The 14,450-nt window shown below is 32.6% G+C and overlaps 1 protein-coding gene across 2 annotated transcripts in view; it reads right to left on the bottom strand.

Annotated features, from left to right (window-relative positions):
• LOC106882865 (uncharacterized) overlaps nt 1-14,450 on the bottom strand; it is a 44,588-nt gene that overhangs the window by 2,923 nt on the left and 27,215 nt on the right. For both annotated transcript variants that reach the window (XM_089353849.1, XM_014933668.3), the window contains one exon: nt 788-883. In XM_089353849.1, the coding sequence (XP_089209975.1) occupies nt 788-883 (96 nt within the window). The remainder of the gene's footprint in view (nt 1-787; nt 884-14,450) is intronic.

The raw sequence follows: 14,450 nt of genomic DNA, 5'->3' as shown, positions 1-14,450 counted from the left end.
TTTGAAAATATTTTTATGTCTTCTCCACTTGGAGTATCAATACAAAGTACCCTGGTACAACACAATACCTTCACTATTACTATTTTTATTCACCCTACTTTTTTTTAACCATTAGACTTTTACTCCGTGTTTTTCTCTTTAGAGAATTCTAAATTCTTTAGATTTTACTTATTGTTTTGTTTCATAATTAGTTTAAATTCACACCTGTAACCCCAATTTAATAGTGAACTCCAAGTTTATCCTTAATTAGATCAGTCTTTTTTTTTTTTACCTCCCTAAAAGCATTTTGTATTTTTATTTGTAGCTAATTTCATCTTCAGATTACAACTTCCTCTGCTCCCTTTTAAATAAACTTTTTGATATATATCCTTTCAGTGCCTACCCCAACCCTACTGGATTTTTACCACTTTTATGTGACTCCTAAAATCTTGTTTCTAATTCCCTAGATTTTTTATTTTCACTATTTTAATTACTTCTTTTAGTGCAGTTATCAAAGTTTTTCTTATTTCCCCATTAATAACTATATTGCTAATATTTTTCTGTATTCAAGGTCTTAATTTCCTAAGTAGTATTATGATTATTACTACTATTAATTTTATTAGTAAGCAATGGACAAGCAGAATCATTTGAGTATTAGACAAAATGTACTATGATCTAAGTTCAAATCTCCTCAAGATTAACTTTATCTTTCTTCCACAGGTAATGAAATAGAATACTTGTCCACATCAAGAATCAATTTAAGCACCTTAAACTACACCACTAAAATAGTTTATAGAAAAATACTTACATTACTGACTAAAGGACGTCTTGGGTTGCCTTTTGCCCATTCTACAATGATACTTGAATTACATACTTCTCGACCATTTTCATATTTAATAGCATCCTGTAATAGTGAGAAAAACAATTGGTATGAACATTGAAGAAGCATGGATGAAAATTTTACTGTTTTTTTTTTTTAAATAAGAGGAATATGTTTCTAAATTTTCATAATTTAGGGAATGGGAATTAGTAACCCAATTCTAAAACAGCCAAAATTTTTCACTTCTCTTTCTCACATGAGCTTTCTTCTGAAAGAACACACATGCTTAGAGGCGAGTGCACACACACACACACCAATTTTAATAATTTGCGACAATCTACATCATATGATTGCAAAGTTGTATCAAGTGAGAGAATACATAGTTATGGAGAGCAAGTATGGAACAATTTAGAATACAAGGGAAGAGATTAGGATTGCAATTTCAATACTAAGAAACTTTTGTTCCTAGATTTCAAAATGAATGAAAGAGGCAGGAGATACTGCTTAGAGAGATAGGGAGAGGAAAAGCATGAGAAATAGTAAGGTGAGAGAGAATGAACCAAATGACAGGGAAAGTGAAAGATTCAAAATGAAATAGAGTAATTTACTAGTACAAAAGTTGTAGGGCTGTAGGATTTTGTTTACATGACAATTGAAAAAAAATATAGGAAAAGTAAAAAAAAATCAGTATTAAATTGAGTTTAAGAATGTGAGCCAAAATGAATTATGAAACAAAACAAAGTAAAATTTTCTAAAGAGAAAAAGATGAGTTATATATGGATTAAACTGGATTTAGCAACTGTGAATGGAATGACAAGAATAAAGAATGGCAAGTGAAAGTAAAAAGCATGAAATAAAAACAGTAAAATTTAATGACAACTAAAACTCTAATCAACACCTAAAAAATGTTTTAAAGCAATAAAGAAACCTATCAAATTATTGATAATAAACAAGAGAATTCTGTGTGGAAGAAACAGTGAAAAATACCACTGAATGATGAAATACCAGGAGTTAAGATTCAAAATAAACTAAGAGAGATAAAGAATATAACATGTAAATGAAATAGAACCACAATCTCTAAAATATACATCAGATAAAATATATAGGAGTTAGTGTTGAAGTAAAGTAAAGTAAATACAATTAGAAAACTTAATAGGCAGAGCAAGTTGAGATATATGTCTTGTCCGTCCAAGGTAAAGTTCTGGACAGACAGATATTGAGAACATATGTTTACATAGTGAAATCTTTGCAGTACGTTTATTTAATGTATGGTGCTCTTGCCAAATAGACTAGCCATACTTTCCTGGCTAACACTTAACTCTATATACTATGTTCCATTTGAAAGTGTAGTAAAACTATTGCGATGGGATGAAAGTTAAACCTACATGTGTGCTAAGAGCAATTGGGGATAGTACTTCCTTGGTAAACTATATCATTATCCAAGCATTTGGAATCTAAGGGATAATTAATAAAGTTACTATTGTTCATACAAAATAGTTTGTATAGGTTAGAAGAAACTACAGCTTGATCAAAATACAGTAAGATAATTTTATGGTATTAAATATTCTATAGTATCTATGCTGTGAATGGAAGTGATTTCTAAGAAGGTGGAATTAGCTTTACAGAATACTAAGTTGAAAGGTGTATTACATCATGATATTTCTATTTCTCATGCTAGTGGTATGTGTGACAGAATTGTAGGTTGTACTGTTTAAGGCAAAATATTTTCTAAAACTGCTTCTCATGAATGCTTTATTGTAGTATAGACCCTCTTCATTAAAGAATTGTTTATTAGCAGAGAAGTTATCAATTCTGAAGTAAAATAGCTTATGTCTGTAGTTTAACAAGTCTTTTGATTTCAAAGAAAAATAAAATAAGTAGAAAAAGTTTAAAGTTACATCTAATAAGTCAACTTTGTTTTTGTTGGCTTCACTAACAATCAAGAGTCCAAATTATTTGTAGAATAAATGGATTTTTTTTTCTAATTCTACTGCTCTTGACCAGTAGATTTCCTTGCTAAATACCTTTTAAACATGGGTATTTTGGTTTAAGCTGATGAAGCAAGAAACAGCTAACAAGGCGGTTAATTTCTCCCAAATCTGTCAGATGTATCAAAAGCAGGTGGAAGGTGAATTTTTCATCCATAATGCTTAATATAAATACCAATCATGCGTTGATTATTACATTGACATCAGAGTCTTTGATATCAGCAATGGATTTAGTCTTAAGAATAACAGAAAGCAATACTCTTTAATAGAAAAATATTACTCTTTACTATCCAATTGTAAGAATTTGGTATTAATATGAGAGATGCCTTCAAACCAACAAATCATTTCTTGTATATTCTGTCATATACATAAGGAAGATACCTCTATAATTTAGGAGACCTTTGTCAAAATCCCTTAACTAATTTTCACAATATCAGTTTTTATAAGGTTGATCAACCAGATAACTAGCTTGGTAGAGGGAATTAGCTTTTTGTACCTCTAATGTAAAATATAAGGGGTATTTGTAGCTCAGTTGTCATGAATATTTAAATCTTCACTAATATTTAAATTTGCAGTTATCATGAATGTTTAAACTTTCACCATGAGAATCAATGTTTTTTAGAATTTCATGAAGTTTACTAACAGGAATTAGTGATAAAATTATCTAAAAATATATATATTTCACTCTATCTCAGTTGAAGTTTTTAGTCATATCTGATAGAAAATATTTATGTCACTAACATTGAGATTTCCTTACATCTACATTTTCAACACTTTCCTATATTTTTTCCATTTTCATTTTAAAAAACGACACAAAAAACCTGTGCATTAATAGACTATTCTTATTCATTTTATCTTCAGAATTAAGGAAGTAACCGGTTCCCTCTCTTCTCTCCCCAACAAACTAATCCTATTTCTTACCCTCTACAGCATTCCCATCTTTTCCTGTCTTCTATCAACTTAGTTATTGGCACCTTTCTATCTATCCCACTATACACGTACATCTATGATGATTTATAAAATAAATTTTCATTTTAAAAGTGAGAAATGTAAACATCTTAATCCAGAAATTGAAAATGTATATTCTTTCATTTGATACAACGTTAAATTTGATGTAAATATACAACAAAACAGCCTGCAGTTGACCACAAATTAGTAAAATTCATAAGTACTTGTATTCAGTGTTTTATTGCTTGAAAACTTTATTCTATCATGGCCACTTACTACATTACAAGCTCTCACAATATATATAAACGCACAAACACACACATATATACGCACAGATGTACAATACATAGTACAAACAAACAGACAATATACATATACACACACAAACATGTATACAGATACACATACAGCACAGATACATATGTATCTATATATATAAAAATAGACATTTATACATGCATATATATATATATATATATATATATATACACACACACAACATATATACACACATAGACATATATATATACATGTACATATATGTACACACACATTAAAACAAAGACTGGAAAGTTCACTTTAAAAATATACCAAACTTTCCAGTCTTTGTTCTGATATATACTTTACACTGCAAATATGACTCACTAAGATTTTCAACTTGTAAGTATGACTTTCTCATTTAAAATAAACATCTACTTACATACATTTGATTACTGGAATGTGCAGATGTGCTTCATAAGTACACAACTTTGATTATAACCCCTTCTATACATACATACATACATGTACACACACATATATGTACATATGTGTAAATATACATTTGTACACACACACACACGTATATATATATATATATACATACACGTGTATGCATATACCCAGATACATGTGTATGCATATACATAGATATGTATATGCATATACATAGACATGTATATGCATATACATAGACATGTATATGCATATACATAGACATGTATATGCATATACATAGACATGTATATGCATATACATAGACACCAATGTTTACATATATATATATATATATATACACACACACACACACACATAAATACTTTTATATATATTATACACATATATATATATACATACATAGACATGTATACTTACATACACAGACATGTATACATACATACGTATAAATACATATAGACACACACATACATGCACCCAGATCTACAAATCCTGGATAGGTCTGAATTCCCCTGCAAAACAACACAACACTGAACTAAGAAAACTGTGGAGTTGAGTCCAGCTGAACTTCTTGTTCATCATAGAGACAGTCCAATACACACACACATACACTGCCCCAACAAGCATTACCCCCTCATCTCAACTACTTCTTCTTGACATTATATCCCTTAACTTTTTGTGCTGAGTTTCTGCTTCCATCCGTCATTCTCATTACACCCTTTCGTCTACCCATTTTATAGCTACCTCTTAAGTACCTCTACATCTCCCTCTCTACCACTCCCCTGCCTTGCTCATCATCTACCCCTTGAACTATCACCCATGGGTCACTCTTATCTCTTTCCACCATCCAGCCACTCCTGCTCATCTCTCACTGCATTCATCTCTACCCCAATACCTAACCATCAGCTACTATCCCTTCCTGATCCACTACCCATATCATCTTTTGCTTCCTGAAGGTTTTCAAGCAACCCATTGCTATCCCCTTTTTACAGATATTCTCATCCTCTTTTATATAAATGCGGGGTAGTGCTGTATCTTCTCCACAGCAAGACTCTTCTGCTTGTCCCTGGCATAAAATCTTTCCACCCTCTCAAATACTCACCCCATTTAGTCAAGGAGGCTTTACCCATTTCTTGTTCCCCCCTTGCAAGTTACTTGGCAATCCCACCAGTGTTGGTGGCATGTGAAAAACACACCCAGTACACACTGCAAAGTGGTTGGCGTTAGGAAAGACATCCAGCTGTAGAAACCATGCCAAAAGTGATATGAAGCACAATGCAACCCTATGGTTCACTAGATACTAACAAACCATTCAGCCTATGCCAGCATGAAAACAGACATTAAATGATGATGATACATATATATATATAATCACCACCCCTTTCTCATAATGTTATATATATATATATATATATTATTATTATTATTATAGGTACAGGTATAACTAAAAGGTTGAGAACTTTGCTACCCAACCACAAGGTTTTGAATTCAGTTCCACTGCATGGTACCTTGGGCAAGTGTCTTCTATTACAGTCAAAGCTTTGTGAGTGGATTTGGTAGATGGAAATTAAAAGGAGCTCATCATATATGCATGTGTGTGTGTGTCTCTTTGTCTTAATATTGCAGGATAGTTGTAAATGAGTATCACTGTCATAGAAGCAAAGTCTTTCATTTCCATTATTCTGTAAAAATATCTAGCCGCAGGAAATATTACCTTACTTGGAAAGAAGTAAAGGTTGGTGACAGGAGAGGCATTCAGCCATATAAAATCTGCCTCAATAAACTCCATCTGACCCATGAAGGCATAGAGATATGAACATTAAAACAATGATGGTTATATTGTATAAGAGAATTGCATTTTGGCAATTGTATATGAATAAATAGATATATATTTTTGTGTTTCTTTTTTCATACTACATTAGTCTTTTGAAATGCTTATCTTTAGGTGTCTAGCTAAATGTATTATCATTTGTAGTAGCAATGCATTAGCCTTTTGCTGCTAGTCTATTCACCTGCTGCCCAATCAGCTATAGACTATCAACTGTAACTAAATGTTATGTACATAGTGTATTTGGTTAGTGGTCATGATCATGTTTCAACTGAGTGAGTTCACAGTTCAAATCGGGGCATGTGGTGGGTCATGCAAGGAAGGGTAGTTTGCAAGCATATTTATGACAGTATTGGAGAGTGTACAAGTGACTTAAGGTTACATCCTGGACCACTAATTGTTGGTATGAACTATAGAAATTTGTTAAAACTTGTATATCAAATATTAGTGTGCACGAAAGCGGTGAGCTGGTAGAAGTGTAAGCACAATTGGCATTTGTCCTTTACATTCTGAGTTCAAATGCCGTTAAAATCAGCTTTACCTCTCATCATTTTGAGGTCGATAAAATAAGTACCAATCAAGTACTGGGGTCAATGTAATCACTTTAGCCTCTCCCCTGAAGTAACTAGTCTTATGCCAAAATTTGAAACCAATATAAGAATGCATTCAGTTATGTAAAAGTCAACTAGTTGTTCATCAGGTAAGGTGCAAAATATAAATAAATACAAATGTGTATGTAAAATACATGTGGAGTGGAATATGATATGGCTTCCAGTGATTTGGCATGGTAGTCATAAAACTGGTATACTGGGTGGTTGTTCCATCAAATCAAAGTAATCAATTATGTTAGCCTGTGAACATGTTGACATCATTCTAGGACTCAAACCGATGCATAAAATTTAGATAATGTAAGCTTATCCCAGTATTTTAATATTTACAGTAATTGTGATAAATTTGTATTTTGTGTATAAGTCAACTGTTGTAACATAATGGTTGTCTCCAGCAGTCTTTTTCCTTTTTTTGTTAAAAGGTTACCTTGAACAGGAACTGGGTTTTTTTATGTATACAGATTGTTTTCAAGTGGGAGCATAGTGTTAGTTAGGGATGGTTTAGGAGGTTATGGTGTTGAATATGATGCAATGTTGCACTTAACTCTTGAGCTGTTATGCATATATACATGTGTATGTGTGAATTATTTGACATGTTTCTCAATTCTCCAAGCTAGTTGAGGTTGAATGGTCTGACAGGATTGGATAAGTCGTGTTCAAGGTTTCTATGGCTGGATGCCCTTTGTAATACCAACCACTTTACAGAGTGGACTGGGTGCTTTATGCTTAATATATCTGCATATATATATATATATATACATATTTTCATTTGTGCATGTGTGTGTGTGCACATGCACACATTTAAACATTCCATCAACATCACCCTCATCATTTTAATGTCTGTTTTTCTATGCTTGCATGGGTCAGACAAAATTCACTAAGGCAGATTTTCTATGGCTAGACACCCTTCCTTCTGCCAAACCTCACCCGTTTCCAAGTAATATTTCCCATGGTTGCACATGTTTGAACTAAAGATCAAAAATGACAGCAACACTAGTTTTACAATTATCATATGATGCAAAGACAAAGGAGTACAAACACTCAGACATACACACACACACATATATATATATATATATACATACATACAACAGGCTTTTTAATTTCTCTCTACTTGATACAATCACAAGGCTTTGTTTGGCTATAGTAGAAGACACTTGCCCAAAATACCGTGACATGAAATACTATGCCATTTTCTCCAGCATTGCATGTCACATCATCTTGGTCCTTTTTCATATACTCCCTAAGACTAAACAACCAGAGGTCACCCTTCACCACCTCAACCCACACCTTCCTGTTTCTATTCACTGTAAGTGATAGACACTTCTTTATACACCGATCCTCACTCATATGCATCACATAACAAAACCAATGCAGCTGTCTCTCTTGCACATTACATCTCATTCCTCTTATACCCCATTCACCTCAACACACCTGTATTTTGTCATCCATGCACACTGACAGTGCACATCCAGCAGAGAATGCTTCCTTCATTTCTGTTCGCAAAGTTTTTGCGAGTCCTTTGCATTAAAGGCCCATATCTCACTACCATGTAGCATTGTAGTTTGTATACAAGATCTCAGCCATTCTGCCTTTCAAACTGAGATAAAAATCATTTGCTACCAACAGAGGTAATAGCTCCCTCAACCTTCTGCACCCTGTTCTTATTCTACCTACGATACTTTGAGAACATCTACCACTGCTAATTAGGCCACCTACATAACAGAAGCTATCTACTACCTCTAAGGAACCTAAGGGCATTTGAAAGCATCTATCTCTTACGTGATCTTTGTGTTTATTTCTTGTACACAACAGCCACATAGAAATTCTGCTTTCTCTGTTAACCTGCCTCTGATTCCAGTTTTATATTCTAGCAGCTACAACCCATGGAGCAGCCCTCTTAATCCAAAACCACCTTGTGGCTTTCTCAATAACTTGACTTGCAGACTGAATGGTCCTTTTCTTTTCCACCACTGCAAAGCCTAATCAGTTGAGGACTTTGCAAAGTGAACATCTGTAAAGCTTCTTCAGTCCACCTCTATAGGCTCATATTGTGTTTTTAAACTTCTGCTCCTGGTAATTTGCATATTTCGTTTCATTGATTTCATAAATATGCTCTTTGCAGTGCACTGTAAATTAATAACATGATCAGTGGTTTTGTTGCTTCAGAGATGTCTGACAAGAAATTGTTAATTACATATATGCTATTTACTCAAATCAACATGCATATACATAGGTACAGCTGTGGCTGTGTGGTTAAGAGGCTGGTTACTTAACCATGTGCTCTTAGGTTCAATCCCACTGTGACACTTTGGGTCAGTGTCTTCTACAATAGATCTGGGCCAACCAAAGCCTTATGAATGGATTTGGTAGGAAGAAATTGGAAGCTCATCATATATACATGCATAATGTATGTAAGATGGATGAAAAGCAGAGAGAAGTCAAAAGGTAGATAGAAGACAGTACAATGGGTTACATGAAATATAGGGTTGGCAGAACACACACACACACATATATATATGTGCATATGTGTATATATATATATATTCACACACACAACAAATACCTATATACACAGATATAACTTCATACATAAGTTAATAACACTCAGATAAGTATGTGTGCACACACACACCATTATATATACATACATGTATTGCACCCTGACAGACCCACATTCACAACCTATATACACCTAAATATATATATATATATATATATATATATATATATATATATATATACACACACACACACACACCATACATACATATATACACACCATTATTTATACATGTATATGCATATATATATGTTTGTTTATAGATGCATATGTATGTGTATATATAAAAAAAACTACATTAACACACATTATATAGATAGATCTGACAAATACATATAGATAATATAAATATATATTAATATACTATATACATTCATATATGCATACACACATATAAATGCATGTATATAATATGTGCATGCAGTTATTTATGCATATAGCTCCATACACACATCCCTTTACATACAGAAATGATAGGGAGGCTTTAGTTACAATAAAAGATATCTATATATCCTTACATTCTTTAATAGCCAATTACAGTAATGGTGAATCTATATAAAGTATATCTATTTAATTCCGTCCAAAAAAAACTTATTACATAAGACCACAACGCAATGGTGACAGAACATAATTATGTGTGTACATTGAAAATGTCTCTATGTCATTGAAATAAAGTGACATTAAGAATTTCTTTTCCTTTTACCTAAGAGAAATACACTCTTGGAAATATTTTCTTTCAAGTCTTCAAGATCAATCTTGAGTATAAACAGTACTCATCTTAAAACCAGTCAGAATCGATAACTGCTTTCCTTTAAAAGCATAACTACAATATCCTAAAATGTATCCTGAACAGCTTTTAGTTGTGCACCTTAATATGAAGTAAAAAATATATTTTTATATATAATCTATTTACTAATTGCTGTGTTTTTGCAATTTCGGCAGTAGTTATTTATTCATTCATCTTCGATAGAACTGGTTAGTATCAATATTTTATAAAATAACAATAATGAACTTATTGTATGCAATGTTCAAGTGCACTACAACTCATCAGAAAAACTAGCCAAAACTGCAGGAACGGTACAGAGAGTATGCACAGAAAGCCAACAGTGAATATAAGTTGTTAAAAAAAGGAGGCAGGGTATCAGTTGTACTGTTGGCAAATTTCAGCAGGCATGGAAGTTTTGAAAGATGTAGTATCCTGACAGCTACCAAATGATGCGGGTAGTTTTCCGTGCTTCAGTAATTTTGAGTGTGAAAAATTGTTTCGCAAAGTTATGGGTGCTGTGTTGTTTTTTGATTCTGAAAACATATCCACAGGTGTTTACAAAAAGATGTCCAAGGTGGTTGTTGTTGTTAGAAAGATGGTGAATAATCTTGTGAGTGTCTGCCAAGTCAGTTGCCAGACATCTAAACTTTAATGTGTCCATGCCCAGGGATGCAATACGTTCAAAGTACTGTAGATGCCAGACGGCTGGTATTCATTTGGTTGCACGTTTCTGAACAATTTCCAGGAGATTGATATATTGTGCAAGATAGGGGTTCCAGACTGGTGATGCGAACTTTAAATAGATAGCTGGAGAGCAGCTGACAAAGGCTTTTCTGAGTGACACTAAAACACCCTCAGTCTTCTTGACCATTTTAGAGATGTGGTTTGTCCAATGCAAATTGTTGTCAACAATAATGCCCAGGTCATGTTCACTAGCAGACATCCTAGGACTGGTGTTGTAGAGGGAGTATGTAAAAGTCCGGTTTTTCCTCCCAAAATGCATGGTGGCGCACTTGTCCACAGCCAGCTTCAGTTGCCAGTCAGTAATTTCTGCATTGTGTTGAAGTCTGATTGCAAGAAAGACCTATAGAGCTTAGGATCTGTTCTTTTTATTTCAAAGTTTGATGTGAGCTGTGTATTTCAACACTAACTTCTTTCACATCCCTGCTAGCACAGTCTAAAAAAACTTCCCAAAGTACTTTTTCATAACTTTCATTATAAATTTACGGAGTTATTGCAATTATCACAATAAATCATGATTTTAGTTCTATACAGCATTTTGATAAAAATAAAGAACCAAGACTGTCAACAACAGTATGTAAAAGTTTTGTATTTTTTCCTAGACATCTAAACTGCCTCTTTTGCAACCTTTCTCCTATTATCAAGTAATGTAAATCAATTACTAAAAGTATATGATTACAAAAACACAGCTTTTTGTACAGCAGATTGACTGTGAGATAAGGTGGTGAGCATAGTGATTGCAATGTATTGTACTATTACGCCTAACACAGATGAATAAATAGTGCTTATAATAGGGAAGAGACTGATGTAACTGTAGATGCTCCAACAATTCGAGTTTTTCTAAACCTTGCATGAGCAAAGTGGATAAATACCTGCAAAATTTTATATCAACTTTTCTAAATAAGTAGAAGTTGAATATATTTTGAAAACTTGAGCTATCATAATGAATTGTTGGTGGGATTGTTCTACAACTAGACATTCTTTCTTCCTATTGCCAGCCTCTAAATAATAAAGTAGAACAGATATCTCTATTCAGCAGGGTAGCTGCTTCCATTTATTGCCTCCGCCTTAGCAAAGGTATTGTTTTCAGTCGTGTTTGTTTGTTTGTCCATTGACAAGGTATCTCAAGAACTGCTGGATGGATTTGGATGAAACTTTCAGAGATGTTTGGCCTTGTGACTGGCACAAACAGATTAGATTTTGGGATCAATCCGGTAATAGACAAGGATTCTAGATTATTTTTCCTGTTTTTTTTTTTTAATTTTTGAGAGCGGTCAGGTTCATTTTTAGTATTCTCGTTTGTGAGAGCAGTCGAGTTTATTTCAGATATTCTCATTTTAAAAATCATCTCTGGCTAATCGTTGAGAGGACGTTGGTGTTGTCTTGGTGAAGGTTTGCGCTCTGAGTGCTCGTTTCATTTGCTTTTATTTTTTTTGTTAATAACTTAATTACAATATTGTTAAATTTCATAATGCATTATCTTATAACCTCATAACACTTTCTTTTATTATCAATATAGTCTTTCATTAAAATTTAAATACAAAACATGTAAGGTAATTAAACTATGCAATATTTCAGATTAAAATTCAAGAATTTGACCTAACATTTAAATACACTGAGAGTCAATCTATCGTAAAAATAAAATCTCGCAAAATGATGTTTAGGTTATGACACCAACTACCAAAATATGATAGATTAGCACAACGACTGCTACACTTAACTGCAACTTGAGTTTTGTAATATTAGTCGAAACTAATTTAGCATCAAATGATATCAGATTTTTTTCTTAACAATTATAAGAATTTAAGGAATAAGCATTTCTCGTGTACACATTAATTTATACAATTTTTCTTTCACAGATATCTATGAAATGCAGCCTCCCTATCACTTAATTACAATTTCAAAACTTTTACCTTGTGTGTATTTATCAAAGTTACTTTTAAGAACATTTAAAAAACAGTACATACTAAATTTAAACAAGAATGTAATATTATTACATGCAGAAATTGAAGACAATGACAAAAAGTGGCAAAGTTGCCATGACATACTGAAAACCATGGGACCAATGGCAGACAGACGCTTGGAAGCCATGATCAGGGCGGTGGGATTGGCGGCTCCACCACCTCATGGACAGATGAATATGTTCACAATGGACATGGTCACATGGTAATGGTCAGGTAAGCATGGTCAGGAATTGGAACTGGCAAGGGAGACCATGGGAACATGGTTAATACCAAAGGCGAAACAGGCCTGGCTATCGGATCATGCTCGGTCTCAAACCGGATCAGGCTTTTCTGCGGCATTTGGCTAGTCTGCTAGTTTACCACAAATGAAATGTATTAAATGCACATGCAAAAACTATTTTAAAAACAACCTTAAAACAGTCACTAGAATTACAATATGTTTATAACATCAAATTGTAAGAAGAGGCGGGCACAAATGAGGAAATAATGTACTAGTTTACTAATAAAAATTTATTAAAAACAAATAAAAAGGAAATCAAGACATTTTTACTTTTAAAAATGTCATTATTAGATATTGCTTTAATCTTATATTCTTTCAACTAATTCATTATGCTAAAGATGCAATTAAAATCAATGTAATTGAACTCATTATGATTGAAAATTTTCAAAAATGGTTTAATGTGAAAACTAACAATATTTTTATCTTAGATATTATTTTTATCTTACATATTTATGAAAGGGTGGTTTGAACTTAAAATCATAATTTCATCATCATTAAAAACTTATAAATATGTATATTATATAAAAATAAAAAGAAATAAACATAAAACAAATGATAAAGTTCATTTTAACTGCAATAACAGTCTGTTACTAATATATCATAGTTCAAGAGAGTACAATCTAAAATTATTTTTCTTTTAAAAAGTTTAATACTATATTAATAAGTAAACAACTATCTTGTAAAAAGGTAGTCAAACCTAAGAAGCATAGTACAACAATGAAACAAGAAATTAGAGATGGCTTTCTTTCAAGAAAATCATTCTAAAATTTTTACACCTGAAAATAAAAAATATTTCATTAAAATAGTCCTACAAGAACATAATTTGGGCTAGTGACTAAATCTGTCTACAGTATTTATTAAATTGAAATGAATTTGTGAAATTATTACACAAATGAAAACAATATCTACAAATTATTAAAAGCTGAAGTACAACTTTATTTTTTCATTAGTGAAACTATATTAAAATTAACCCACAGAATATCAAGTTAGCTGGTTACCATTCTGCACCATTTAGTTTACAAATAGATAGAAGTTGTATCTCACACTTAATGTTTTCTTTTTTGCTTTGTTTTGGGTTGTCTTTACCTTCCCTCTGGAGTTGGCAGGTAAAATGAAAAAGCAGAAACTTCAGATTTATGTGCCCTAATTACCTTGCTAAATGCCATCCAGACTACACAACAGACCCTGCTTCACAACACTATCTAACAGAAATAGTCTGTGAGAGAATAAAGATTATACTATAATTAA

The sequence above is a fragment of the Octopus bimaculoides genome, chromosome 6, assembly GCF_046866305.1.
Source record: "Octopus bimaculoides isolate indiv1 chromosome 6, ASM4686630v1, whole genome shotgun sequence".
Taxonomy (NCBI): Eukaryota; Metazoa; Mollusca; class Cephalopoda; order Octopoda; family Octopodidae; genus Octopus; species Octopus bimaculoides.
The sequence above is the reverse complement of the archived record's forward strand: the minus strand, read 5'-3'. Positions and strand labels throughout refer to the sequence as shown.